This window comes from Tursiops truncatus, chromosome 16, assembly GCF_011762595.2.
Source record: "Tursiops truncatus isolate mTurTru1 chromosome 16, mTurTru1.mat.Y, whole genome shotgun sequence".
In the NCBI taxonomy this organism is placed as follows: domain Eukaryota; kingdom Metazoa; phylum Chordata; class Mammalia; order Artiodactyla; family Delphinidae; genus Tursiops; species Tursiops truncatus.
Window position 1 is genome coordinate 30,372,320 of NC_047049.1, and position 27,650 is coordinate 30,399,969.

Here is a 27,650-nt window from a genome sequence, read left to right on the forward strand (position 1 = left end):
TGGTCAACATACACTTTCGTTTTAGGCCCGAGTATTCCTGTTAAATAACCACTGGCTCATAGATCCACAACACTGAAAAAAATTCAGACACACTGTATTACAAGTCTTGGTTTAGCAATACTTAGAGAAATTACAGTTTTAAATGGTTTCTCAGCTTGACCAATTGGCTGGACTCTATAATTCTGCAAACAGTGATGCAGGAATCCTCCTAACCCTTTGGGGCATGGAGGAATAGAGATCAATAATTTCACATTTCGGATACACTGAAAGATGAATGACAAGCAATTCCTAACTCCTAGCCTCTAAATGAGGACATAGATGTGAAATTACACTGTAGACCATAAGGCCCTGTCAATGCAAGATAGTAGTATTGTCGCTTCTCAAGCCCCACCTTCTCCTAGACCTTCAATAAACATTTACAGTAATGCACAGGAAGCCAATTCTACGTTCAAGAACACTTTTCAACCATTTCCGTAAATTATCTAGGACAACTCTTAGAGTTTAATCAGGATAGTGGGGAAGGAAGAAAAGGATGATACTAGATTGAGGACAGGCTAAGGGCAATTTCTGCCTAGACAGCCAAGTGTTTTCAAGAGCTGATTTGTATTTCTGGACGTCGGGATTTTTACTAAGCCCATGCAGTTGGTGTGTCCCAGTTTTCTGGAGCTTTATACAACCTCTCAATCTCTCTCTCTCTCTCTCTCCCGCCTAATTCCTTAGAAGACTATTATCTGACTCTTTATGCAACACAGCAAAGTACCAAGGGCAGCTTAATAAATGTGTGCTGAACAGATGCTGTTTGATAATATCTTCCAGCTAATTATTTTTTCTTCAATCTTTGACTTTATCTCCCAGTCATGAAGTGCCTCTACAGGAAGATGTACCCTAGACAGCCTACATCGGCCTCCTCCCTCCCCACCCTCTTCTGGCCTCTGAAGCCGTGTGGTTTTAGTGGAAAGAGCACAGATTGTGGAATATGAAAAACCTGTGTTCTTCTTGTAGCTCTGACATTTACTAGCTATAGGATCTCAGGCAAATTACTTAACCTCTCTGAACCTTGGTTTCCTTATCTGTAAGCTGGAACTGAGTATCAATATTTCAAAGGATTGCTGTGAGATATTAGCTTACATAAAGCACAAAAGAGCAGGCGCTCAATTTTACTTTCTCTGTTCCCGACTCATGCAGATTTTTAAGACCAAGTGGTGAATGACGCTGAAACATGTCTAAATACAAAACAAAATAACACCAAGAAACTATTAATCCAATCTGTTATTTAAACTGTTTTGCAAGAGAAAAGGTTACACTGTGTTTTTATTTTCACAACTAGCAAGAGAGCAGTTTTCTTTAGTGATGCCATGGGTATCTGAAAAGGTCTAGACTACAGATTAGAAAAACTAGAAATGTCTTAGAAAATGCCTACACCTCACTGATCACTGAATTGTGAATAAACCAAGAAAAAAGATGATTATAGAAGCATTATAACAGATGCGCGGGTACGCTGAACATGTACATGCTGGCTATGGGGCCAACATCTAACAAAGAGACGGAAAGACCAAGAGCAACTGGAAAAAAACCTCACTGAACAGGATACTTATGATACGTATATTTTTCTGTCTGTATACTGTCCTTCGGTAAAAAGTTTTAGAAAGGAAATATCTGGAAGGTCAACAGGAAGAAGTTCCTCCCTTCCTTTAGAGCGGGGGAGACACCAGTGACACTCTTGGGTGAGTGACTGCCAAGTCATTTCCAATTCTCGGAGTCAATGAGATATACATGGGAACTTAACAAACTCCTCCTACAGCTGCAGACTTTGTAGCTCACGGGGAAGTCAGGAGGTCCCTGCTGAAGGGACCCCTTCCAGGAGGTCCCTTGTGTCCATGTCCATCACGTGTTACTAACAACATAATATGTGTCACAGGATATAGTACTGGGAGACAGTAGAGAGTAGTCTACCCTTTACTAGTTGTGTGACCTTGGCCAAAACACTGAACTATTTTGGGGTCTTGGTGGAGCACCTGTCCCATCTACCACTTAGGATTGCTACAAAAGAAAACCTACAAAGTTTACACAAATACTGGTTACCATTACTGTCAGCCAATCCCATTAAACATGCTTCAATAACTCAGAGACCAGGAATGTATATTAATACTTTTTACAATCCCCCAAAGAGGATTTTCTAGATAATGAAAGTTTACCCTTCAAGTACCAAACATTTAAAAATTTAAGTATTTTTGATGGAAGTTTTAAAAAAATTATATCCTCCTCTGAACACAATTTATTCTTTCTTAATGACTCAGAGTCATTACCATGTACACTATTATTGAAGCTTGGCTATTATTTTTATTATACTGAACTGAAATATATTGATAGTTTTGGGGGCTACTCAATTAAGTAAATCTACTGCCTAAACACAAAGAAGTCACAGTGGCAGTCTGCATTTTATTAAAAATCTGTCTGCATTTTATTAAATATCTTTCTTCTTATTGGCCTCCAAATAGCAGCTGTGTTTAGGAGTCCCACTTTTACCTTTAGCTGAGTGCTTTTGCTCACTAGCTGAGAAGCCAAATCTCAAGTGCTAGACTGGTACTTTAAGTGAAAGTAAACAAGCTCTGAATGAAGGCTTGGGGAAGAGTTTTATGAGTAAACCACATGGATCTTCTGACAACAACTTCAACTGCTCAGAGCCCTTTATTTCTGTTTTTGGTTCTTGGATGTGTTCCTGATATTTCTGAGACAGGTGGCTACAAATAAGTGAGATATTACTGCCTTTTCAATGCATCAAATACACTCTATGTATATTTTAGCAATACAGGAAAAGAGAAAAAAGGTTGACAAAGATCTATGAGAAGGATTAAGAAATGTCATGGCATCTTATTGTAGAAAAGACTAAAGAGAGAAATAAATGGTTCTCCCCAATTCAAGAAGTGCACTCATGTGAAAATGTCTGGACACTGCTTCATGGCTGTGAAGCCATGGCTGTGCTCTGGAAGCAGGCTTTGGTGTCTGAAGTTAACAACACGTCTTGAGATTCATGAAATCAAGGTGTGTGCCCAATAAAAGTACAGAGAGCTCTGAAGAAAAACTGAGGAAGCACTTTCTTCTAAAGCGATGCTCACAGAGAGTAAAAAACTGAATAATGATTAATCCTTGGATGATACCTAACTTCCTTTATGGTTATGAAACTTGGATTTGCTGCTGTCCCACATGTTTCAATAATTTAATAGTGATTGAATATTTTAGTCACCCCCAAACTAATGTAAGGCCTTCCAAAGGGCCATGCCATCAGCTCTGAAGCAATGATTGTGACAATATGGCTAGTCCCCAAGGACAAAACAGTCAACCAACCACCAGTAGGTATTATCTATTTCACAGCATCATGGCAAGGGGAAGTGGTGTCTTCACAACTAAGGCATACTGAAGAAACATTGTTAGTACCACTGAACTCTAACCTGGAACAATGCAGTACAGCATTTGGAGGCTGAAAAACAGCATCACAGAGGTGGACACAGACTACACCAGCCTTAAAACGCATTTATAGCAGTGGTTTGGGGAAGCTCAGGAGATGAAAAGATTAAAACTGAAAATGAAAAAAAAAAAAAAAAAACTGAAAATGGCAACCTTGCTTGAGAGAAAGAGAAATCAACAAAGGGTCGTTTTGTGTGTATTTTCCCGGTAAAAAGGATCAGGGACAATGAACTGGTGAACCACAGGTCACCAGAGCAAGCAGTAGGGTGCTCTTTATCAGTTACATCCTTGGCCACCTCAAAGCTATCAACCTGGAGTGACTATATCATTTCCTGAAATCCTAAGCTATAGTGGCTTGTAAAATTCTTTGGCAATGATCAGGGGTTTTGTATATATACCCTATAATTTGTATCTTTTACTGACTTAATTTGTCTTGTGTTTGTCTTAGCTTTCCAAGTAGATGTAAGCTACTTGAGTGTAGGTAGGGGCCACATTTCATGTTTTTCTGTTTCCTCTTAGCAAAAAAGAGGGGGAGGGAAAGGGAGCATCAATGATGCTTCCTGAGTTTGCTTCTTGGATTTTCTTCCTAGGTAGCACCATTTACTGAGATAGGAACACAGGCAACGAAGCTGGCAGCTGGTGATTGTTGGGGTATATGTATCTGAAGAGTTCTGTACACATTGAGTTGGAATTTTTATAAGATGCTGAATCTGAGATATCTGGTAGGCAACTGGACACACAGGTATGAGCCCACTAGTAGCTTCACTTGAATATGAGAACCTTCACATTAATACTAACCTTTGTCCAAGTATCATTAAATGGGCCCTGTTATAATAGCTAACTTTATAACTATAGTAATAAAATTACTTTTGACTGTGCTTCTAAATTACCCAGCTTCCTACCTTATTTGATTTTCTCTGGAAGTTTTATCAATAAGACCTATGTTTAGATGAATTTTAATTTCGTATCATTCAACTACTTAATTTCAAAAATTAACATCAACCTTTTTAAAGTTTCATTCTATTACTCTTTTTTCATGTTTTAAGAAAATGGGTGCTAGCCAGCTTTGCCTGAGTTTTAAACAGCTGGTCTTTCTTTGGCTTCTAGTTATTCAATTCTTCCCATAGCCTTAGGCCTTTAATAGAGCCTAAATACAACATCTGTCCTGATTTACTCTCAGACAGTAAGTAGGGAAACCAAAGAGGGGTGAGCTTCTGTCCTACAGACTACTCACTCCTACAGACCACACTTAGGTCAACTCGACCTGAGAAGCACTATGTTTTATTTTTAGTTCAGTGGTTATAGTTGGCATCACATCTGACTATATTAGATTTTTACAAGAACGGTAATTCATCACAGATTTTGAAATCACTTGTTTGAGTTCACGTTTCTTCCGCTCAGTAACAGGACACTCTCTAATAGTTAAAGTCAATTGTTTATCAGTCAGAAATACTTCACCACCACCACTGAAGAGCAGTAAAAGCTTAGGGACTGGTAAATGGGAGGAAGGGCTACAGAAGAAGGAAACTACCTGGATTAGTTCTGTTTCTCTCCTTGGTGAAAAGTGGCCTATGTGACCTTGACCGATTTGTCTTTCTATCCCCAATTCAATGCCTAATTCTTAAGGGTGTGGTAAAAGGATAAGATAATATTCATAAAAAACTTTGAAAGGCACAGTTTAAGAATGATGTGTTGTTTCACAACCCTATCTTTAATGATTTACTCAATGATGTTTTTCTAGATCAGAGGTTAGACATAGCTGAACTCGCCTACTTTGTCAATACCGCCGAAATACTTAAATCTCCAAAGGAAAACATTCCTGTGGTTAATATAAATGGTGGATGGTCAATGCCTATGTTCTCTTAGGGTAAGAGATCAAATAGAAAAGAGATGTGGTAGAGAGCTGAAATGACAATTTTTTAAGAGTCTAGAATGTGGGACGGATGGATTCAGGTAGTCTCTCAGTATCTGCTCTGTAACTACCAATCATCAATGCAACATCATTGATGACCAAAATATATTCTTTTTGACTGAAAAAGATCAACAGAGAGAGTGAATGATGTTTGGATGAGAGCTAATCTTAGAAGGAGGGAAAGATAATCCCAGGAAAACAGAAGGGGAGAGAAAGCTTGAGACAATATTTTAGACAGAGTGGACCAAATAGTTAAGAGTTATAAATTAATTTAGCTTGATTCTCTTTAAATACAGGAAAACATAAAAATGCACTGTTTGCCCTGCTTAAAGGCAGTAAGAGTTGTAATTTTTGCCAGATAATAATCTGAAATTATGTTCCCTAATTCCTTACTTCTGGTCCTTTAAGCACAGAAAATATAAGTATGTTCAAGGGTCTGGATAAGTCTGCTGACAAGTCCTCACTCTTCACTGGGAAATGCATCTACCCTTGGCTATTTCACATCTCTGTATCTTTCATACCTGGATACAGGAATACTCTAAGGGCTGTGACAAAACTGTGAGTGTGTGTGTAGTGGAGAAGACAAGCATGGGGTATGGAGGTTTTTCTTCACTGTCTAAAAGGCCATGTATAGTTGTATGTGTAAAGTACTGAACAACCAAGTTTTCTTTCCCTAGAACTGAACTAGGAGAAACAGTAAAAGGGTAGGCAAATGTGACATAGAAAAGTGAGAAATAAAGTTCTTAAGATCACAGAATAGAAAGTGGCCTCTTAAAATCAGACAGCTTAACACCTGATTCCCAGGTGGCTGAAAAGCTAATTATCTAAATTTGGATTTAGATAGAATTTAGATGGATTTAGACAGAAAAAGATTTCAAAGTTGGGGTTAAGGAGAGATCAGAATTGTGGGTGATGGTGAGATGGGGGTGGGTTCCAAACCCAAGATGTACCTGTAACTCTTCACCCTGTAAGAGTCCTCAGTGAGCCACTCTTGCTGATGGCAACATGGCATCTTGCTTAGGTGTGGAGTGGAAGAAGAGTTGAGAACTACTTCTTTAAAACAAAAGACATGGGCTTCCCTGGTGGCGCAGTGGTTGAGAGTCCACCTGGTGATGCAGGGGACACGGATTCGTGCCCTGGTCCGGGAGGATCCCACATGCCGCGGAGCGGCTGGGCCCGTGAGCCATGGCCGCTGAGCCTGCGTGTCCAGAGCCTGTGCTCCGCAATGGGAGAGGCCACGACAGTGAGAGGCCCGCGTACCGCAAAAAAAAAAAAAAAAAAAAAAGACATGCAATCCCTTTGTGATAGCTTTCTAAGTTTACTGTGTTCTTAACTAAGTTCAGTAAAAACAGGGCAGAAAAAAGGTTCAAAAAATTATGAATTAATACTGTAAACTGGGGGAAAGGAGAAGTGCTTCAGAGGGTGCTTACTGGACATGAAGCCATAATTTGCTAGCTTTTCTGTACCTCATGGTTTAATAAAAGGCTATTATTTAGAGTAGATCTAAATATGATAGAATCAGTTTAAGGCTTGTATATTGTATCTTCTGTTTCTCGTAAGTTTAGCTAGATTGTCAAATTTATTAAATTACAATAAAAAATATAATTATCAAGGAGATCCTTATGTTCACTCTTTAACGCATTTTCACCCTATAGCAAAGGTACCTGGGAAGCCGAAATATAATCAGAAAGTTACTTGGTGAGTCAGAAGTCAGAGCAAGGGGTCATTAAACACAACAGTCCAATGTTTCCATCTCCTCTCTAGGAATGTAATAGGCTCACAAAACAGACACTTCTGTCAAACTATTTACTTCTGAAAAAAATTTTTTCCCTCTATCAAACTGATTTTTGCTTCTATCATCCCAGGTAAGACTATGCATGCACGACCATATTACATTACATTTGGTGTTAATTAATGTAAACAAGAGGAGGGAGGGTTCAGAGGCAGTGAAAGGGGATTTTGGACTGGATGGTGTAAAGTTTAAAGATGACAGTTCCTGGAAGTGGGGGAAGAAATATCCCTAAATGATATAACTAAATACTGATTTGATGAGAACACAAATCTAAATTATTTATCTAATGAGTATTATAACTAAGAATTCTTAGAAAACACTTTGCAATAGACTTTAGAAAATACTACAGTAATTTCAGACAAAGAGGACAGACCTCTGCTCATGGTTGATTTGAAACTGCAGAAGTGTCTGTCCCTAGACCTAGACTCACTGAATTACTGAAACCAGATTAAAGAGCCATCTGATCTTAAAGGCATAGCTGACATTTTAGGTCAGGATACATGAGAGCTCATGACAAGTCAGTGAGTCTAGTCTATTTCCTTTTTTGTTTTTGTATCTGTCAAGTAGGGGTTTAAAATCTATATTGTTCTTTGGGGGAGACTGCTCTTCAATTCCCTTTAAATGACCAGGACGATGATAGACTAAAAAAATACCACTGTTTAGGCAGGATATAGAGGCGCTCATTTCCCCAAGTGAGAGAAAATGTACCATATCATGATGCTCTCTTCAAGGGGGTAAAGGGAAAGAAACATTTGTCAAGGCCCAGCAGTGGCCAAGGACTGTGCACAGTTTCCCTGGAGTGCAACTGACAGGAGTCAGTCCACACAAGATTTCCACTACAAGAGGAATATATTTCTTTTGTAGTAATAATAATGACGATAATAATGATAACCTCAAAAACCCATACTACCACTTTGCAGGGCACTGTGTATGCAGATGGAGACCTAAAGGAGGCACGGGGAGCTGACACAAACAAACAGAAACCAAAAGAACATTGGAGAGTTCACATGACAGATCTCTGCAACACAAATGTTTTTCCTTCTCAAGAAATAAAGTGGTATGCTTTTTGACATATATTCCTAGTTTCTTTTTGGGTGAAAGGAAGAGGGGAAACTAGCAGATTACATAAATATCCAAATAAGCAGTTACCTAATAGTGTCCTGAGTCTTTTGTGATTTTTATGGGATCTTCTATACCTTTTCTCACGTTCTCTTAAGGTTCTAAATCTCCACTCTTGAAACCATACAAATCTGTGCCATAATCCTTAAAAGTGGCAAATTCTACTTTTGTTGTCATATAATAAATCACTTAAAATTGACACAATGACAGCACTCCTAAGTATTGTATTAACTAATTATTTAAAGGACCTAGACCACTTTGTAAAATGTAAAAGGACTTAAAATTTAAAATGATTCCTAAGGTAATTTATACAAGATTTAACGTTATTTCTCACGTGTTCACCTCATGAATGTTAGAGGAGGTATATATACTTTAGAATTTAAAGTACAGTAAGAAAACTATTTTTATGTCTACCATTCTCTCTGGGGTGCTCTTGGAATTAACGGTCCTTTTATAACCATCCCTTATCCCACCTCTCTCTGGAAACACTCAAGGCTACTGTTGGAGATGTACTGGAGTGAGGGGAACACTAAGCAGAATCATCTGTATATTTGAGGTTTATTTGGGAATATTGGAAGACAAAATATAAGCAAATGTATAAGCATACGTACACACACAGGCACAAATACTCAACTTAGGTACTTACTCTACCTCAATCCTTATCCTTAGTTTCACCACTTCTCTTGCTTCCAATATACTATCCAGTTCACCTATACTGATTCGACTTCCCTTGGAGAACACTATATTCTAAGCTCCCTGTCACTTTACAGTTTGCTGCACATTACCCAGAACTGCCATCTTCCTAGAGCCCAAATATGATCTCGTCACTTTTTCTGCATAAAATTTCAGTCAATTTCCCACTGCTCACAGTCCATCCTCTTTTAGCACCTTCTCCCTGTGGGCCGTGTTCTTTCTTTCTCACTATACTCTCATGGTTTGCGTCTATCTTTTATAAATAGCGCTTATGCTGCACGGTAACAGCTGACGTGGCTACCCCCTCCATTGGATTGTAAACCTTTCTATAGGTCCAGGACTTTGGCCTTTTTAACGTGGTAGCTTCACTGCCTAAAAACTGGGGCTTAGTACATCTCAGGCATAAGTAAGTGATGAATAAACTAACCAAATAAATTACTATGTAGTGAAAATAATTTTCCCAAGACACTTTTCAAGGGAACTGAAAAGGGCAGAGGTAACATTTTGACACATAATCAGAAGGGAAAAGAAAAAGCTTTCAAAGAAAATGAATTCAAATCAAGGAGGCAGGGAAAGGAAGGGAATTTTGAAGGTCAGACAGTAAGAGTGTAGGCTCCGAACTGTAAGCACACAGGAGGTTGCTGGCACCAAAAAAACAAGTATGAAAAGGTATGGTTTACATAATGGCTTTCAGAAGCCATTAGAATTTCTGACTGCAACCAAAAACAAGAAATACTTCTTACAAAGTAACTCAGTACACACATCACATCCTAGTTTGTATGTGTATGACAACACATAAGATTCAACAAAATATTTATCCGTATTATATGCTATGTACTCTGATTCTTTTTTCTTTTTAATTTCTTTTTAAAATGTTGGTTAGAACCCCCTGAACTGATCTTATAACTTACTAGTAAGATATAACTGGCTGATTAAGTTTGCAGAGCTGGTCTACACAGACTCACCAATTCCTGGCATCTCACGAGAGTCTGCTACCCTCGTTATTTTCTTCTTAGTCCATCTCTATCTAGCTAAAATTATACTACTAGGTTTTCCTGGGAAAAATGTCTCAAGTCATTTTAATAGACGCTGAAATGAACACCTCTAAACTGTGCTAGCTATGATCTGATTTATCTGTTTGAAATGCACAGAACTCCCATTTGGTAAGAGCGTAATTAGAATCTCATTAAACAGGCAGTAGAGTCCCCAGATTCTTTCACTGGAAAACTAAAGGTTTGATGATCAAACACATAAGCACACACACATCCCCACCTAGATCTTACATTGTGTTATACAAACTACCACCACATAAAAAGAAAAATCTACAGATTCGAAGCATGTAAAATTTCAACCTTGAAAATACAAAAAACTCTATACAGTGGAAAGGAAAATAAATTCTATAAATTCTTCTACTTTCCAAACAACTTTTATTCCACTTAATCTTTGAAAAGAAATAAAGAATGACTGATAATTTTGATAATATTCCTCTCAAACAGGACCAAGAAATCAGAAAAGCAGCATTCCAGGTTTCAATTATAGTTCCAACATTTCTCCATCTCTCATTTTACAGTTAAAACAAGATTGGCTGCCCAATATCCCAGTCTAATATAAACTCATCTGCCTCACTTTCCAAGTTCTAATCAATATAAACAGCTTCCTCCACAACTTTCAATGGGATTTTCTCACTCTCCTTACCTCTCATACTAAATTAACTCCTGCCAGGTGCTTTCACTCCTAGTTTTCATTTATTGAGCACTTGCAAAGAGCCTGGCATAGTGCTAAGTATTTTACATACAGAATCTCATTTAAGCCTCACAGCAAATCTATGAGGTGGGTCGCATAAACCCCTTTCACACATAAGAAAACTAAGGCTCAGAAAGGTTCAATAACTTGTCCAAGACCATGTACTAAGAAAGTAGAAGGGCTGGGATTTTAAGCCAGGCCCATCAAATTCTATCTCTTAAACTTGGGATATTCTCTACTCTTCTCTCTATGCCCTACCTATTCACCTCTTCCAGTACTGAGTCAATAATACTGATTTCTATTTAACAATGAAGTTTTAAATGCCTCAAATGTAATTTCTTTAGTGGGAATTTCATAATTAAATACAGATTTAATTCTCTTCCTAAAAAGCAATGTAAGTTTATTCAAGAATAAAATTAGTTGATTTAATTAACAGCTAAGATTTAATTAGTTAAAAGTGAATCTAAAAGAAAAATATTAGATTAAATCCCTCATTCTAAGTTGAGTCAAGAGTGCCAAAGTGGTATAAGTATAAAGATAAGTATAATGGTTTGGAATCATGAGTATTAAGGGCAACTCGTTATGTGAGGAGGGCGGGCAAGTCCCTTAAAGACCCCAAGTTCCTTATTTTTCATTTTAAAAATGAAAGATTAGGATGGGACCAACAGTGTTTAATCAGTGGGTTAATAAACCCACTATGGTCACAACAATGTGAATATACTTAACACTACTAAACCATACACTTAAAAACCTTTAAGTCTGTAAATTTTATGTCTTTTGACACAATTAGAAAGAGATCTGTTGAATAAACAAACTTTAAAAATGCAAACAAAACAAAAAAACCTGTTACAATTTGAAAATATATAACATGTTCAAGCCTCACTCTTATAAACTGACCCAGGCATCTGTATTGTTAAAAGATTGATTTTCATTGAGTATATCCAATGATCCCCAGAACTCTCTGTGCTCTAACATTCAAAGCAGAACTAGCCCGCACACAATCAGAACAGAAACTATGAATAACATACTTTAAAATTAATCAGAAAAAGTAACTGCTCAATCTAATTTTTGCAAAAGCACTGTCACATTCATACAATTCATAACAAAAACTTAACAAAATGGATCTGCTTTAAATAAAAGGCATCATTTTCCTTTAGAAAATGCTGCAAAGACCTAAGGTTTATAAGAACTTATTATTTAATAAAGGGTTGCTACTGTATTTCTCAATGTTTGAACAGATATAATTGGTGTATTTGTCACACATTTAAATAGACAGTTGCATTTTTAACAGACGCAGAGTTGAAATGGGGCCTACAAGGCATTCAGGACAACGCTCACTTTACAGACGAAAAAAACAAGTGATCTTTCTAGTACACCAAGTTGCAAGAAATTTATATTACCAAATAATCCCTTATCACTCCAAACTGCTGATCAAATAAAAGTGGGCAAGAAAAGTACAATGAACATTTTAAAACTACCAGTCAATAAACAACAGTATTCTTACACGCCTATAAAAAGCTCCAGGCTCAATAAGATTTCATACTTATGAATTTTGATATACTTTTGCTTACTTCCACGCTGAACTCGAACCAAATCATGACTTAAACTATTCATTATATACCTATCAATCTTTTAAAATGTTCTGAGAACATTTCTTTTCCACTAACCTCTGAAAACAAGCCTGTCTACTCCACTTGTAAATGCAGTTTGGTACACTAACCACTTCCCCCTAAACAGCAAAAAGTCCAACAACTTATAAGGTGAATATGATGACTAAAATTCTGTGTTAAAATGCTTACCATTTGGAAGCAAATAATGATAAAGTGGATACTCTGAATACAAGAACAGTTATCTCTTAATGTTACTTAATAAATAAATACTTTGTTAAAAAAAGGTTTTCACTCATATCAGCTACAAAATCTAACAACATATGACTTGGGTGTATGTTTTTACATTTGAATACAAGTGTCTGGTGAGAGGAGTTCACAGTCCTTGAGGAAAAAATAACAACTCCACAACTCAGAAAGCAGATACCATTTTCCATTTTTTCCACTCCATTTCCCTTATGCAGTTTCCCTGATTCCCAAGAGTTCCTGAATTAATTCCAAAGTATCAGCAGAATCAGAGAAGAAAATTTTGGATTAGAAGAAATAAGTCCTTTTTAAAAATCAGGTCATAACTGAAGAGCTAAGTATCAACATGAAGATAGGATCACTAAAATAAATTCATTGATGAGATGCTAGATTATAATCCTACTAACAACTGACCTGGCCACCAGTCTAAAATGGATAATGACAAGAAACACGTAGTTATAGCTTTATACAAAGAAATAATAATTAGGTTTCTATAAAAATGTTCTATAGACACATGGCATAACTGAGTAAGGGGAACAAGTGAAGCAAGGAAACAAGCCTGTAGTACCAGCAAGATTTCCGATTTTATAAACATCAGGCCAAAAGGCACAAAGTGTTAGCTAGGCAGCCAAAGAAATGAGACCAAAAAAATTAACTGAAAGATAATCTAGACCAACTACCAACAATAACATCATTAAAAAATACAAAATTCCATTAGAAATGACTGCAAATCACTTCAACCAACCTATATTACATGAATATCATGAGCTTGAAAAAGGAGCTTTCTAAAACATTTTGCTTATCATTTCTGATCTTTACCACTGTAAAGCTGTTTTTATCAGTTGTTTATCAACTTTAACAACTTTATCAGTTGTTCCTTCCTAACCACTTTACAACAGAAATCACTTTGTAATACAAAACTTTTTTTACACCCCGTTTCTAAAACCCACAATATAAATGTTGAGCAACATATATGCTGTTATTTGTCTGGTAAAAGGAAATACCAGCATTCTCCCAAGAATCTGAATTACTATAATAACCTTAATTGAATTGACAGCGCTTTCACACTTCTGCCTCAAGAGCAAACAAAAATGAGTAAATCATTATTCTTTTTGGCAAGTAATCCCAGAATAAAGTTTTACTCTAAGAAAATTATGAAAAATTAAGTTCAGCAAGCAGGTATTATGAAAACGTGAATGTATCTTGTTTAGCTGATAATATTTAAAGTGAATAATCCAATGAAGAAAGCTGAGGTAGGGGGAGTATCAAATTAGTAGAGAGACAGGGTTACAAGGCAGTACCGAATCCAAATACTGAAGCACAATTTTGAAGCATCAACTTCTAGTTATCTAAGGGATTTCATCTGGAAATAATTTATCACAAAAGATTACAAGCTTTGATTACCAAGTGCATTTACAGTGCACGTTGAAATCTTACCCCTTTTGTGGATTTGTAAAAAAAGCATCATAATCTTAAGAAGTAGAAACCAAGCTTTTAAAACAGTTTTCACAACAAAATTTATTAGAAGAATAGTGGTTTTGAAAAGTCTAGCATCCAGTGAGAACTACCATACACAACATTACAGCTGGGAATGTTTCTCCAAAATGTCATGGTCAAATAATACAATGGAACCATTAAATCTTACACATGCACGAAAGAACTAGCGCGTTTGACATAGAATGCAAAAAAAAGGGGACCACATGGATTAAAATTTTAAGTACTCATCACATACATTAAGACACAGCTTATTTTTAGTCCAGTCAAAATCAGAACTGCATTAAAAAATTAATGTAGTGCAATCAAACCAAAAAACTTAAATTGTGATCATAAGTGCTCTACTACATAAATGTTGATCATAGCAAGGAACAAAAAGTTCAAATCACACAGTACAAAAAAAATCTGTAAATAAATATAAACTACAGTACAAGAGAAATATTAAATTATACAATTCCGTCAAACTGTAAACAGTATATTGAAATGAGGTCCATAAGAGTAAAGGGGGTTCCTGTTTTGTTGCATGACACTTGAACTTCTAGAAATCTGAAAGATGCCATTTTCCGTATCTTCAAAGGCTATGGGTTTTATATATGGAGAATTCCTTTTAGATGTAAGATATCAAATACTAAAGCAGAGGAATAATCTATTTTGTTAACCACAGACAGTACTGCAGAAAACAAAAGGAGTTTTAAAGAATAAAGACCTCTAACAGACAAGTCTTAACATTAGAGATGCAAAGGGCTAAAACACTGGAATTAGAACTTCACATCAGAAGAAACTTGTCATTGAGGACTTCTAGGCTACAAAATATACTGACAGAATTGTCTGCTGATATGTAGTCCTAGACCTCTGCTAATTTTTTTGACATTTACATACTCATGTTACAACACCAACTTTGGCAGAATCACTACTAATAAAATCAGAGCACTCCTGGCCCAACGGTTCCATCACAGTGGCCAGTGCACAGAATTCTCTAAAGACATTGCATAAACTAGAATGTAGAGGTCAGACACCCAAGGACCAGTGCTTGAATTTAGTAGTAGTATGGTGAAGAAGCAAGAGCCACATTGAGGAAGAACTGCATCTGTTATAGCTTACAGAAGCAGCAAGGAATGTCGTTTAATTGTGCTGGCTATTAGTGGCATTTAAAAATATATAGTTTAACTGTGTATGTGTATGTGTTGCATGTGCTGGCTATACATTTATGCACATTTTGTCTTTTTAAATACACTGTTAACAGGAACCCCCATATTATCTGCTCAGTAGTAATAACTGAATATATAGAATGCCACTATAAGAGTGTGAGGCACCGTGTGCTGGAGAGTTATATGCAGCTTTAAAATCTGTTTGGCTGAGTTATACCTGGATACCTGAACTGAGTTTTTAAGTTGACATTCATCAAGGATGTGCTACCAGCACGTCAAAATAAAAGCAAAACAGAAAAATACAAGTCACTGTTAGGTTTAAGAATAGCATCAAAGTACCTGAATTGAGTGAGAATAGTGTGTAAACTGTCCCTGAGGGTTTTTAAACAGTGTGTACAAGTTGGATTCCTAAGAACATTAGCTATATTTAACAGTGTGGACTGATAAAATACCAATGTTTGACAGTTTAAAGTGGAGGTTATAAAGAATTATACGCAAACACTCCGAATGTATAGTTTATATGTTTCTTCTCAAAGCAGCAACAAGCTGCTGTAAAGTATACATCCCATCAGAACAAGCAACATGTGGGAGTCAGATAAAGGTTTCTATCTTAGTCTGGTTTTCTGACAGCACAGCATATCAATATCCAATGACTATATCTTTCCTAGATCAGAATGTAACTATAATTTTGACTAGCAATATAGGATTAGACTTTTAATCAAACACTTTGCTATTACATACTAAAATTCCTTGAACTTACTAATGCTGGTATACTAACCTAGTTAATTATCCCCCCCCTTCATTTTAGAAATATACCCTTCCACAACTTAAAAACATTAAGATCCATTTTCAGTCCTCTGATGTAAAAAGCATGTCAGTGAATTAATATTAAAAATTTACACAGTAAAAAGGCCTGAATTTCAGCCAAAGATTCTAAATACTGCTCATTCCCTGAAGACTTAAAGGGAGAGAGAATCCCTACCCATTTTCCTAGTGATTTATTTTTCTAAAACTGTCTGACACAATTTTTCATTTTGGGGAACTTCCCCCTCACCTCCTCTCAAATTCCAAATTCTTAGCCTGAAATGCTTAATGAAATGGGGAAAATGAGGCAATCATTTGGAATTGCTTGAAAGGTACAAAATGTTATTGTCTTTTTAAAAAATAAGACAAGAATTATTCATATAAATGTGATCTGACCCCATATTATGTAGTATGTTTTATATTTTTAAATAATCACCCTAAAACTTACAGTACCTAAGACTCTGAAGATAAATTAAGACTTTAGTGTTGTAACAGAAAAAGTGCTGAATTATCCCTTTTCTAGTACTTTAAACATTTCAGACAAGTGCTTTCCTAGTGACAGTAAAGTTTACTATATACCCTTCCACCAAGCAGGAAACAAAGTCACCTGGATGAAACAAAAGACTTTTAGGAGTGTAGCACCGGGTATTTACCAAATAACAGATGTTGTTCAACTCATTCTGAGGGGCTAAAAATATTGTAGATTGAAATTCTATTTGGCTATTGTATGTTAAAAATCCCTGCCCTACTGTGTCAGTGTCCTGTGTCCAACCCTCCCACCCCCCTCCCCCAGTCCCCTTACACACTATCCACTGAGAATCTAATCTCTAAAGAGATTATTTTAAAATTTATGTTTTCAGGACATACCTGAGAAAGGGTGCAATTATGCAGAACAAGGAACCCAAGACTGCACTAATACTGGTTACAGGTTCATAAATTCTTTCCCAAGACAAATCTAAAAAGTCTAAGAGGTATGGATCTTCAAATATGTCTTACTGCTTTAGATTTTTTTGGTATGTGTGTAGGGTCATTTCCAGTGTTGAAAAGATCATCTTGAGCCTGTTCAATGACAGCTCAAGATGGGGTAAAGAGTTTAATTCCATATTCAAACAATAAAGATTAAATATTATGATTATAATATTTGCTACATCCAATAAATTTATCATTAACTAAAAGTGCTTGCTTTTCGGCTTTTATTGATATAGCTATAAATGAACTGGAAACCTTAAAATTACCCTCCTAATAGTTGCAGAATTAACTCATATTTTATTGTCAAGCCAATATTAATTTGCCTTTATTCTCACTTTTCAAACACTCTAAAAGATTTTTCTGACTATCAAATGAAGGTGGCCCAACTTCACCATGTTATCTATCCTGCAACTCATTTTTAGTATTGTAGGGCAGAATCTTTAGCTTTTCCTGATCTACATACTTTCCCCATCCTACTTCCCAACTCCCTCCCCTCCAATCTCCTTCATAACACTTAGGGCACACAGCTACAGGGATAATGTCTGCTTCTTTAAAAGGCAACTGGGAGTTTATTTGGGAATAAGAGACAGAGAATATGCAAAGAATTTCCTCTATTTTCCCTTCAGTCACCATGTTCACAAATCCTACTTAAGTCTCAAGGACAGAATGTATCCAAAAAAAACCTAAGAAGACTTTGGAGGTCTGCATTCCTTGTACCACGATTATACTTTTTTCCTTTTCAGTAGAGCTTGAAAGCAATTAGATTAAAAAAAAATCCCTATATAGCTTAATAAAGTTTCCAAATGGGCTGTTTGGTTAAAGCCATTAAGTTTAATAACACTGGCTTGACCGTAGTATTAATGAAGACCTAATTATAATGGAAAGGTAACAAGGAAAACAATCTTTGATATCTTCATGAAGGTCAAAATTTAACCTGTAAATTTTAATGTCTCCTATAAAAGACTAAGTGGAACAATTCAGTCTATTGCCATATTCCATCACCAATGACAGCAACCTGAATATATACATATCAGAAAAGGATGGTTCACATGAAAACAACCTCTGGCATTTAGTTAAAGAAAGAATAATTTCAAAAGCAAAAATATGTAGCTTGAAAATTAAATCTACAGGGATAATAGCTGTTAAGAAAATGACACTGAGCTGTCATATCTGCTGTAACTACTCAAAATAATTTCAGGTTCTGACATTGGGCTGCCTCAATAATTTGTTTTATAAAAATAACTGAATCCAAGCTTCACTATTGTGGGTCAATGAAATATAAGAGACTCACAAAGGCTTAGAACCCAGCCTCGCACCATGTGCTTACTTGGGGGCAGGGGGAGAACACATAGCTCACTAGCAGCTCCAAGGCTGCTATGTACTGCCTAATGACAGAAGGTAGTTATGATATGGGCCTTTGCAGGTAGTCATTTTTAGTTTAATTTAGAGTTCTCTCCAGAAAATTGGGAACTAAACTTCTCATTGTGCCTTACTGTTTTACTATCTGATCCCATATAGCTCATCTTATATATAGCTCAGGTAAAATGTTGGGGAATGGAAATGCCAACTGGTTGAGGTAATGGTTTATATAAGATAACCAGAGTTCTAAAAGCACTTCAATATTGTAAAGTAAAAGTGTACCAAATAAAGCTAATACACACTTCACACTTGTTGAGCTTGCTCACCAGAACTGAACAGTAATTAACTTCACTTAAGGACCCCTATTATCACACAAAGCCTTACTCATATCCATGATCTGCTGCAGCAAAGGTTTATCAAGCAACATCTAAACTTCAGAATAACAACAAACTTAACATTAAAAAGTATTATACACAAATATAAATTATTTTTCCTGAAAGAGAGACCTTGTCCTTCACGGTATTTGGGGAACAGAATAAAGTGTATAGCTCATCACAAACACAGTTCAGTCACCTGTAAGCCTACTAAACAAAAGTAATATACTACATTACTGTCAAGCTTGATGACTGTTTCAAAAGTGAGAAAGCTAATGATAAAAATACCAACTAGATATCCTTCCACGGAATTAGTGTTTTTGATTTTATAGTGCCATAGCTTATCTACTCTACATCTATGTTCTCTCATAAAAAAATGTAGGAGTTGATTTTAAATACATTATCTCCTAATATTATTTTGAGTCATATCATAGAGTTGGAGTAATGTCATCATCTGCCTACTGAAAAATGAAAGGAGAAAAGGCTTTTGTGACAAAGATAGCTGTGAACTATACTTTCCCATACCATAAAAATGGTCAGCTGTTGTTTGGGCCATGCAAAACTCTGATTAGCAGAAATTAAGCATGCGAATAGACCAATCTCTATTACACATTTAGGAGGATGTTCCCAAACTAGAATATCTACACTGAAAGTGCCAATACAGAATAGTGGCAAATCAAGAGGGAAACCAAATATTACGGGATCACTGCGGCACCAAGACTGACATGACAGCCAGCCACGTGATGAGCCACATCCAAGAAACACATGGTATAATGGAACTCTGAACACAAAATTTAACATTAAAAGTGCACCTGAATATTACAAACTAACTTTACAAAACCTACAATAAGGTAAAATATATATCTTTTGAAATATTCAGCAGCTTTCTGTATTTTTTTTAATTTTTTTTTTTTTTTTTTTGGAGAGGCTCATGAAATTTAAAAGGGACCACTATCTAATTTCAACCATGCTTCACAAAACAATAATGGCTATTTTATATTGCAGTTACCAGTGTAATGCAATTAGTGCTTTAAAATAATCTACACTCAAAAAGAAAGAGAGAGACCGACCGACCTTTGGAGGAAATATTCAAAAGCTTCTTGGAAAAGAAAAGTTACCTGAATATCAAGTCATGACTGATCTCAAGTGTAATGTTTAAAAGCTTCACAGACATGAATATTACAATCTTCAGGTCTCAGGACTTTTAATCTGAGAAAGTTTAGAGTTTGGTTTGTTTTTTAAATTCACTTTCTAACCAAAACAAATAATAGAAGTACTCAAATTTTCACTATTTACAACTCAGCCTACAATCTGAAATGACACAATACAAGTTCTCTTATTTAAACTGCAGCATTAAAGGGTAGGCACACCATTCTTCTGCTGCTCGATTGTCATCCACTGAAACACACATAGAAAATATTTATGTTAGTAAAATGATCACTCCATGTACACTACAATGACAAAATTTACATAACTCAACTCATACATCACTTTAGAGACTACCACATAGGATTAAAACCTCTCTGAACAGTAAAACTCTACAAAAGTTGAACTTTTAGGGCCAGATTTTTAAATGGGCCTTTAATGATGCCTTTCTGAGGGGATAAAAACAAGCACAAATTAATTGCGCAAAGGACCTTTTTGCATCAATCTTGGGCTACCGAATACCCCCAAACATCATGCAAAAAGGTACCATGGCTGCAATTAATTGTGTGTGACAAATCGAGTGTGGAACAAAGGAGGTGTTCCTTCATAAGCTTAGTCCTTTGCTTTCAGCAAAATTTCTACAACTTCCTTCAACTGCAGATGAAAACCATACATTTCATTAAGTATTTTATTGCAACTTCCAGCTAGGCTAGAAAATACTGCAGAGTCATACACTGCTCTGAACCCAAACTGCTTTTTCTGTTGAGAAGACTAGAAAGCTAAGAGGAAACAGGCTCAGTCATCCACTGATTAAACTGCTGCACAAAATAACCAAACCAAAAGAGGAACCCAAGCCCAGGCTATGTCAAGAATGTGTGTATTTTAATAACAGCAATGGTGTGCCTAACCTTTGAACACACAGGTTGCTGAGGGAAAACTATCCTTAACCTAATTAACTGCTCCAAAGTTTCCAGGCAAGAATTTATGCCTTGGGAATATCTGGACCTACTTCTCAAACTGTTAGTATCCATCAGAAATCATCAACCTCAATTTAACGCTCCAAGTTTTGATTTTATTTTACACAAAAACTCCAGTGATTTTTTTGTTTGTTTTTGGTTAAGCATTTAGAAGGGGCTGACCACCTTTCTCAGCAGATTAGAATATAGGGTGTATGTGGGGTGGATTTTGTTTTGCACAAAGAGTAATTTTAATTTGGTCACAATGCAAAATTAAATTTCATGGGCTTTATTTACCTGTTATTCTTGCAAAAAAGTTGTAGAAAATAAATGTTCCAAACCGTATCACTGTAATTTTAAAAGCCCATCTCAAAAAAAACCTTAGGTGTTCTTTAAGGAGTGCTTATACAAAACACAGTCTGAAAGATCCTGAACTGTGTGCTAAACAACCATAAAATTCAGCTAAATATCAGAAAAAGTTAAGAAGGGGACAGTATGTAGGATGCCAAAAAAAAGAAAAAAAGAGTTCAAAGCAACAAATAAAACTAAAAAAAAAACCCCTGCCCCCTTGTACTAGTATCTGAATTAGTTAAAAAAGAATTGCTAAGCAGCTTGACTTCTCATTGAATTATTGTCAGAACTGAAATGCAACCTAAATCATTTTAGGTTACCTTGGGGTTGTGTTCTTTCTCTCACCACAAACATGGATTCTTCACTTATGTGGATATTTGAGCAGATTACTGAGGCTGTAAAATCTAGATACCACTTTTGCAATATTATAATTACACACATTTCCCCCCTATTTCTCCCATCCCCCAAAAAACAGATCTTAAATATTTTAAAATAGTTGCTGCAACTGACATTTAGTTGTTAGTTAGCACATGATCAAATCTGTAAAAGGATTTAAGAATACAAAGAAACTTAATTTGCTAAAATGAGGCATCCTCTATTGTTTTATGTAATGTACCCTGACTGCTCCTGAGTAAGAACGGAGCTCGTCCTCCATGAGATAAGGCTATATCCTCACTTGTTGGTGAGACCAAATTCTACCCTTAGAAAATCCCAAATGAAGTAACAGCAAAGGTAGTGTTACAACGTAATTGAAGCATTTTTGAAGGTAGTGTGTGCACATTTTCCACCTCCTTCCCCCCTCTGGGTGAGCACTAAATAGATTGCTAATTTGTTAAGTAAACTTAATAGTGAGAAGGAAATCATAAAATGTTAATTGACCCAAATAATTATTTATCATTGAATAGCCAAATTTCTTAAATTCAAAAGTTCATTGTTCTTGGTTTCTTTAGTTTAACCCTTAAATTAGTTGAATCTCAGAAGAAAAAAATGTGAATAATTTCATAAGATGGCTTTCCAATTTGCAATAATAAAGCTCCCAATATGACAGAGGTGGTCTCTAAAAGGGGGCTTTTTTCTTTTCTTTTCTTTTAAATAAAGGCAAATATAACTTAAGAAAAAAAAAAGAAAAGCATGCAGGCTCTACAGGCAAGGAGTCCACTTCCATGTATCTGTTCTCTGTGAGGTAACTCAATTCTCTTTTGTAGAGAAACATGCAAAAGGCCAAACAATATCCCGAGCCATACTGCACACGAAAATTTTAAAATATGCAACATTCAGAATGCACCTTTCACCCCTGTACACACAAGTCAATGCAAAATCTGCAAAGAAACAAGTGTCACAGTAAATGAAGTTAGGTGCAAGCAATGACAGCTGAACAATGCAGTAGTGCTCACCCAGTTTGTACAGTAATTGGCACTCTACAGTATTCCTACTCATTTTTTGATTCATTTGCACTTTGTGCTGCCTCTCCCTGGGGATCTAATTCAATCTTTACAGAAACATCTGGCCCCTCCGACCTCATTAACTTCATCTTTTTCTTTGGAGGGTTTTTCAAAGTGCCCAGCCTCTCCTTTACTTTGTACTCCAGTGTACTGTGGGGAATCCCATAAATACTCTGAGCTTTGGAAACACTCATTTTTCCACTCATAACCACTGAGATTGCTTCCTCCAGTATCTCACTGTTGTACTGTCTGTAACGCCCTCTTTTCTTCCGAGGCTGCTTGGAGCCAGGATCTCCTTCTTGATCCGATGTGGGATATGGCTGTCCAGAGGTAGACTGCTCAGCATCTGAGCCCCAAGAATCGGGTCCAGCATCTAACATGCTTTTTCTATTTTGTTTTGGAAGAATAGCCCTTAATTTTTTACTAAGCGCGCTCTCCGTTTGTGAACCCATTACCAAAGAGCTATAGCTGTACTGATCACCAGTGCGATTTTCCCAAGAAAGATCCATTCCTCGAACTTGTGGTATCTTTAAATCTACAGGAGATGAATGGCTCACATCCTTTTTCCCATCTTGTTTTGCTTGAAGTGCCATTTTTGGAAAGGCAGAGTTTTCTGCAAGAAAAGGAAGGTCACTGATGTTGTTGAGTGCACCATTTCCCCTGAACTTCATACGGCTGAGGTTGAACTCATAATGTGGTTTTGCCCAAGAGGCTTCCCTGGATAATATTAAGTGCTGTCCATGATTCTGTAATCCAGATGGTCCAAGGCTGGCAGCTGTGGACAATTGGTTTCTGCTCAGTAGTTCTTCACTAATCTGCAGGGATCGAGCCAGTGGAACTTTGAGTGATGTGGAGTGTCCAAAACCTTCCCTGGTTCCATCCTGTAAGCTTCTTGGAGGTACCCCATCACCACTCCGAAGTCCGTCTGGGCGGTACTGGCTGGGTCTCCCAGGTCGCCTAATTGGATGGAAGGAAACTGATGTGAGCAGGACTTGCACAGGTAGGGAGGGATGGGTGAGGGGACCACTCCTTTATTAGAAGGCCTTGCTTGGGTAACATCACTTTGTGTTATTTATTTATTTTCTCTAAAATTTAAAAAAAATGGTCTCGGCAGTTAGTTTTAAACTTGTTCACAAAAACAAAAACAAAAACAAAAACCAAAAAAACAAAAAGAAAAAAAACCAAGAGCTTTTGGGCAAAGAAAAATTAAACCTGTCAGCTGGTCTCTGGTTGGGTTCACAAATATTCGGAGAAAAAGTTTCGCGCAACTGTCTGAAAATAGCACCTTAATTATTAATTACAAAGTAATCATCAAGTCTCCGTAGATCTACAAAGAATTGTGTTACCAACGTGACGTTACCACTAAACAAGTACAGTAATAAAAGAGTAAGCCAAATAATTTATTTTAATGCAACATAATTCAACATTCATGACAACCAGCTATAAAACTGGAACAAGTTACATTGGTGGAACCCACAGATAATTGCTCATTTATCCCACAAACAAGTTGATGTTCTTATCAAAAAATCAAACAATTCCAAATGACATTTCTTATTTTGCTTGGGAAAAAAACCATGGCTACCAGCCCCATGGGGGGAAACCCCAAATCAAAACAAAACAAAATACCCATTGAATTATAACTTACCACACTTCTTCATTTTAAAACACCATTAGTTGCAGATACATGAGTACCACTGATTTTCCATTTGAAATAATCCAAGCTTTAAAGAAACTACCCTTTATTTCCCCCAAAACTTTGTTCCTTAAAGTCTACTCAAAGTAATTATTGTCAGACGTATATAAACAATTTTTTAGCATTTTTCTTTAGTTAAAAAAAACCCTTCTTCTTAAAATACCAAACATTAATTTTAAAATTTTAAGTGGACAGCTTTCAAATAATGTTTAAAAAAATCAACTACTTACACAAAGTTAATTCATAAGGCTTTCATTTTTACAATAGAGAAAGATTATCAATGATAAAACTGGCAACTGGTAAAGTATGCCTAAGGGGAATAATTACATTAACTAGGCACAAAAGTGGAACTTTGCAGAAATAATGGTAAACCAGCTATATTCTCCAAAAGTCTACAGGGACTCTGACGTTACCAGTAAATAACATATAACAATTCAGCTAAAAGATGGCCAGTACTGCCGGTGCTTTTGTCTTCCAGAAAACACTACCACAATCAAAACATTTACTTTCCATGCAGAGGGACAAACACAGCAATTTCAACAATATAATACATAGACCTGGTGGCCAAGTTTAAAGTGAATCTTAAGCAAGGGATGCATTTATGCAAACAGCACTTAGGCTTCTCTTACGTGTGTCCTTAATTACATAACTCAAGTTTTTTGACATATAAATGGAACCAAATGATTTGGGACCATGATGACTTAGATCTATATTTAGTATGAACTACAGTGAAAAAAAGGGCTTAAGAAAAAATGGTTAGTAAACTATGCAAAATGGATTAAATTAATGTTATTTTTAGACTGAATAAAGGAGAGAAAAAGGAAGATGATGAAATTTTAGAGAAAATAAAGGGAGCATTTCAGAAGTCAGTAAAGGAATCCTTCAATTTGAAGGTAATTAAGAATAAGTTGAAAAAGGTTAGTCCATTTAGTGTCTGCTTACTCCTTTGGTATCTAAACATCTTCCCCATGTTGCTATTCTAAAAGTTAAATAAACCTAAATATTAACTAACTTACCAAAGTTATGTTTCATATTTAGATGAAGCTTATTTTTGGTCACAACACAGTTTTATGGAAATGCCTTCCCAATATGGCATCTAAGCATCTTCATTAATACCTGACCATTTAAAATAGCTACTATGTACACACAGAGGGAGAATTAGACAATTCTTACATCATAAAACTAGGTGGTCAGAAAATTCACTTTAGTCTGCTAATCGCTATCAAAACTGAGCATGTAATAATGTCTTGGCAGCCTAAGATGGTTATCTATCAATATCTACAACCGGTCTTATCTAATTAAAAACAAAAAATACACACAATTATTTTCTGAACTGCCACACAGAATTAAAACTGCAGTTCAAATCAACAAACCAAACCAAACCATACCAAACCAAACCAAACCAGAAAAAAACGAACAGCCCCCATACTCCAATCATTAGAGATACCAAGTTAAATATTGGAGCCCAATTTTCATTCAACAACCTCAGCACACAGAATACTGCCTTCACATGTGAACTCTGGAATTACTTAGGTTGGGTTTCACACTCCCAAACACTCAACAACAAAAAGTCCAAAGACATTCTTGCCATATTCCTGATTATTTACTATTTGTACTAAACTGGCAAAATTGACCTATATTTGCCAATTCTAGATTTCAGATTGTGCTTTTACTTGATTGATAGACTAAAAGTAATTTTACTAAAGGCTCACCTGTAACAGTGTTATTCTAAAGGATCAAGTTTTAAAACATACAGGGGAGATTGGCATCAATCTTTGATAAACTGTCCCCTATAAAACTGTGGAAGGCCACAAATATTTTCCCTTACCCGTTCCCTTGAGTACTGGAGCAACCTGGAGAATGGCTCAGGGAAGTGCTGCCAGCACATGGACTTTTCTTAGTGGATAGATCAAGTACACCGTCTGTAGAGATACAAAGAAACACCTGAGGATATTAAAAACTGGGAGCAAATAACTGAATAGGCTAAAAATGTCAAAGCAGTAGGCTTAGTCAACTAAACAGATAAAACTAGCCATATATTTTGAGTTACAAAACCAATTTACTAATAGAATCAGGATATTTTTCCTCCTGAAGTGACATAAACTTAGCAAAGTTTGTTATATCTCATATATCCAAGGGTTAAATATTTCATTAATAGGGCAAAAGAAAAGGTAAAGCATTAACACTAAAGATGTTAAGATATAGTGAGATATTAGAAATAGCAGTATACACAGTATGAGGTTCTGCCATGGAATTATGAGACATCATTTTCTAAATTTACCTTGATCAAAGTATATGAGTTTAATGCCACAATGTCATATGAATTATAAAACCAAATTTCTCAAGAGCTAAGTCTACCTGAAACACCAGGAGTATATAAGTTAGATTTGGAAAAATTTAAATACAAAAGTCACTTTAAAAACAAGTTTATATGGTTATCGTAAACATATATAACTGTACAAAATAATATGTAAGATGAACCAGTTGTTAACTGTTTATAATTTGCATGTATCCTCTTCGGACACATCTGCAAAACTTGTGTATTTGGAGTCAATCTTTTGGGAAAAATCAGCAGAGATTCAAAATTTACTTGCTGATATTTAATAAAGGCAAGGTTTTTCGATGAATAAGCTATTATAAATTGATGAGCAAAGTTTAAGGAAAGAAAGAAGAATGAAACAGTCTTGATACTGATGGGAGCCTCGGGGGATAACCATTTTTTTCTTTTACTGATGCTAGACCAAATCACAAATTCATGTTATTAGAACATAAAATTAGAAGACTTTATTCTCCCCCAAAGACTTTTTTACCCTCATAGACATGTCTAGAAAAGAAAACTCATAGTCTGAATAACTTTTAAAGCTGCCATTCTGTCCAAAATTAACAGAGAAGAAAGATAATACTCAATGCCTCTGATTTTCAGTTGGCCTGCAGAGATGCCTGCTATCTAGTTATGTTAAAAATCACCCCAATATAGAACCCACTTGGGACTTATATCTGAGGACACTGTAACTCCCTATTTCAGGCAGTTAGAAATAAATATGCAACTGAGTTTATAAACCAAAAGAAGCCCACAACTCATACACAGTAAGTGTTGTCCTTTAGAGTCACTAATATTTCTAAAAACGTAATCTTATAGAACCAAGTATCCCATTAGCCATCTAACCCAATTAGATACCTAACAAGCAACACTGCTTAAAATATTTCCAACCAAAGATAGTACTATTTTCAGTCTGTCTAATCATATTATAGGCAACATATTTTAAATCTACCACTGAAAATATTGTGATTTAAGTTGAAAACACATTAAAATTCATTAGGAGATATACTTTTAAAA

The 27,650-nt window shown here is 36.0% G+C and overlaps 1 protein-coding gene across 15 annotated transcripts in view; it reads right to left on the bottom strand.

Moving 5' to 3' along the window:
- The window catches only part of LCOR (ligand dependent nuclear receptor corepressor), a 136,425-nt gene that overhangs the window by 15,429 nt on the left and 93,346 nt on the right, over positions 1–27,650 (bottom strand). For 13 of the 15 annotated variants that reach the window (XM_073794129.1, XM_033842295.2, XM_073794128.1 and 10 more), the window contains one exon: positions 26,142–26,235. In XM_073794129.1, coding sequence (XP_073650230.1) covers positions 26,142–26,235 — 94 coding nt within the window. Of the gene's footprint in view, positions 1–14,077; positions 23,578–26,141; positions 26,236–27,650 lie in introns of those variants that run through there. The other 2 variants (XM_019939725.3, XM_073794136.1) reach the window with 2 other exon arrangements.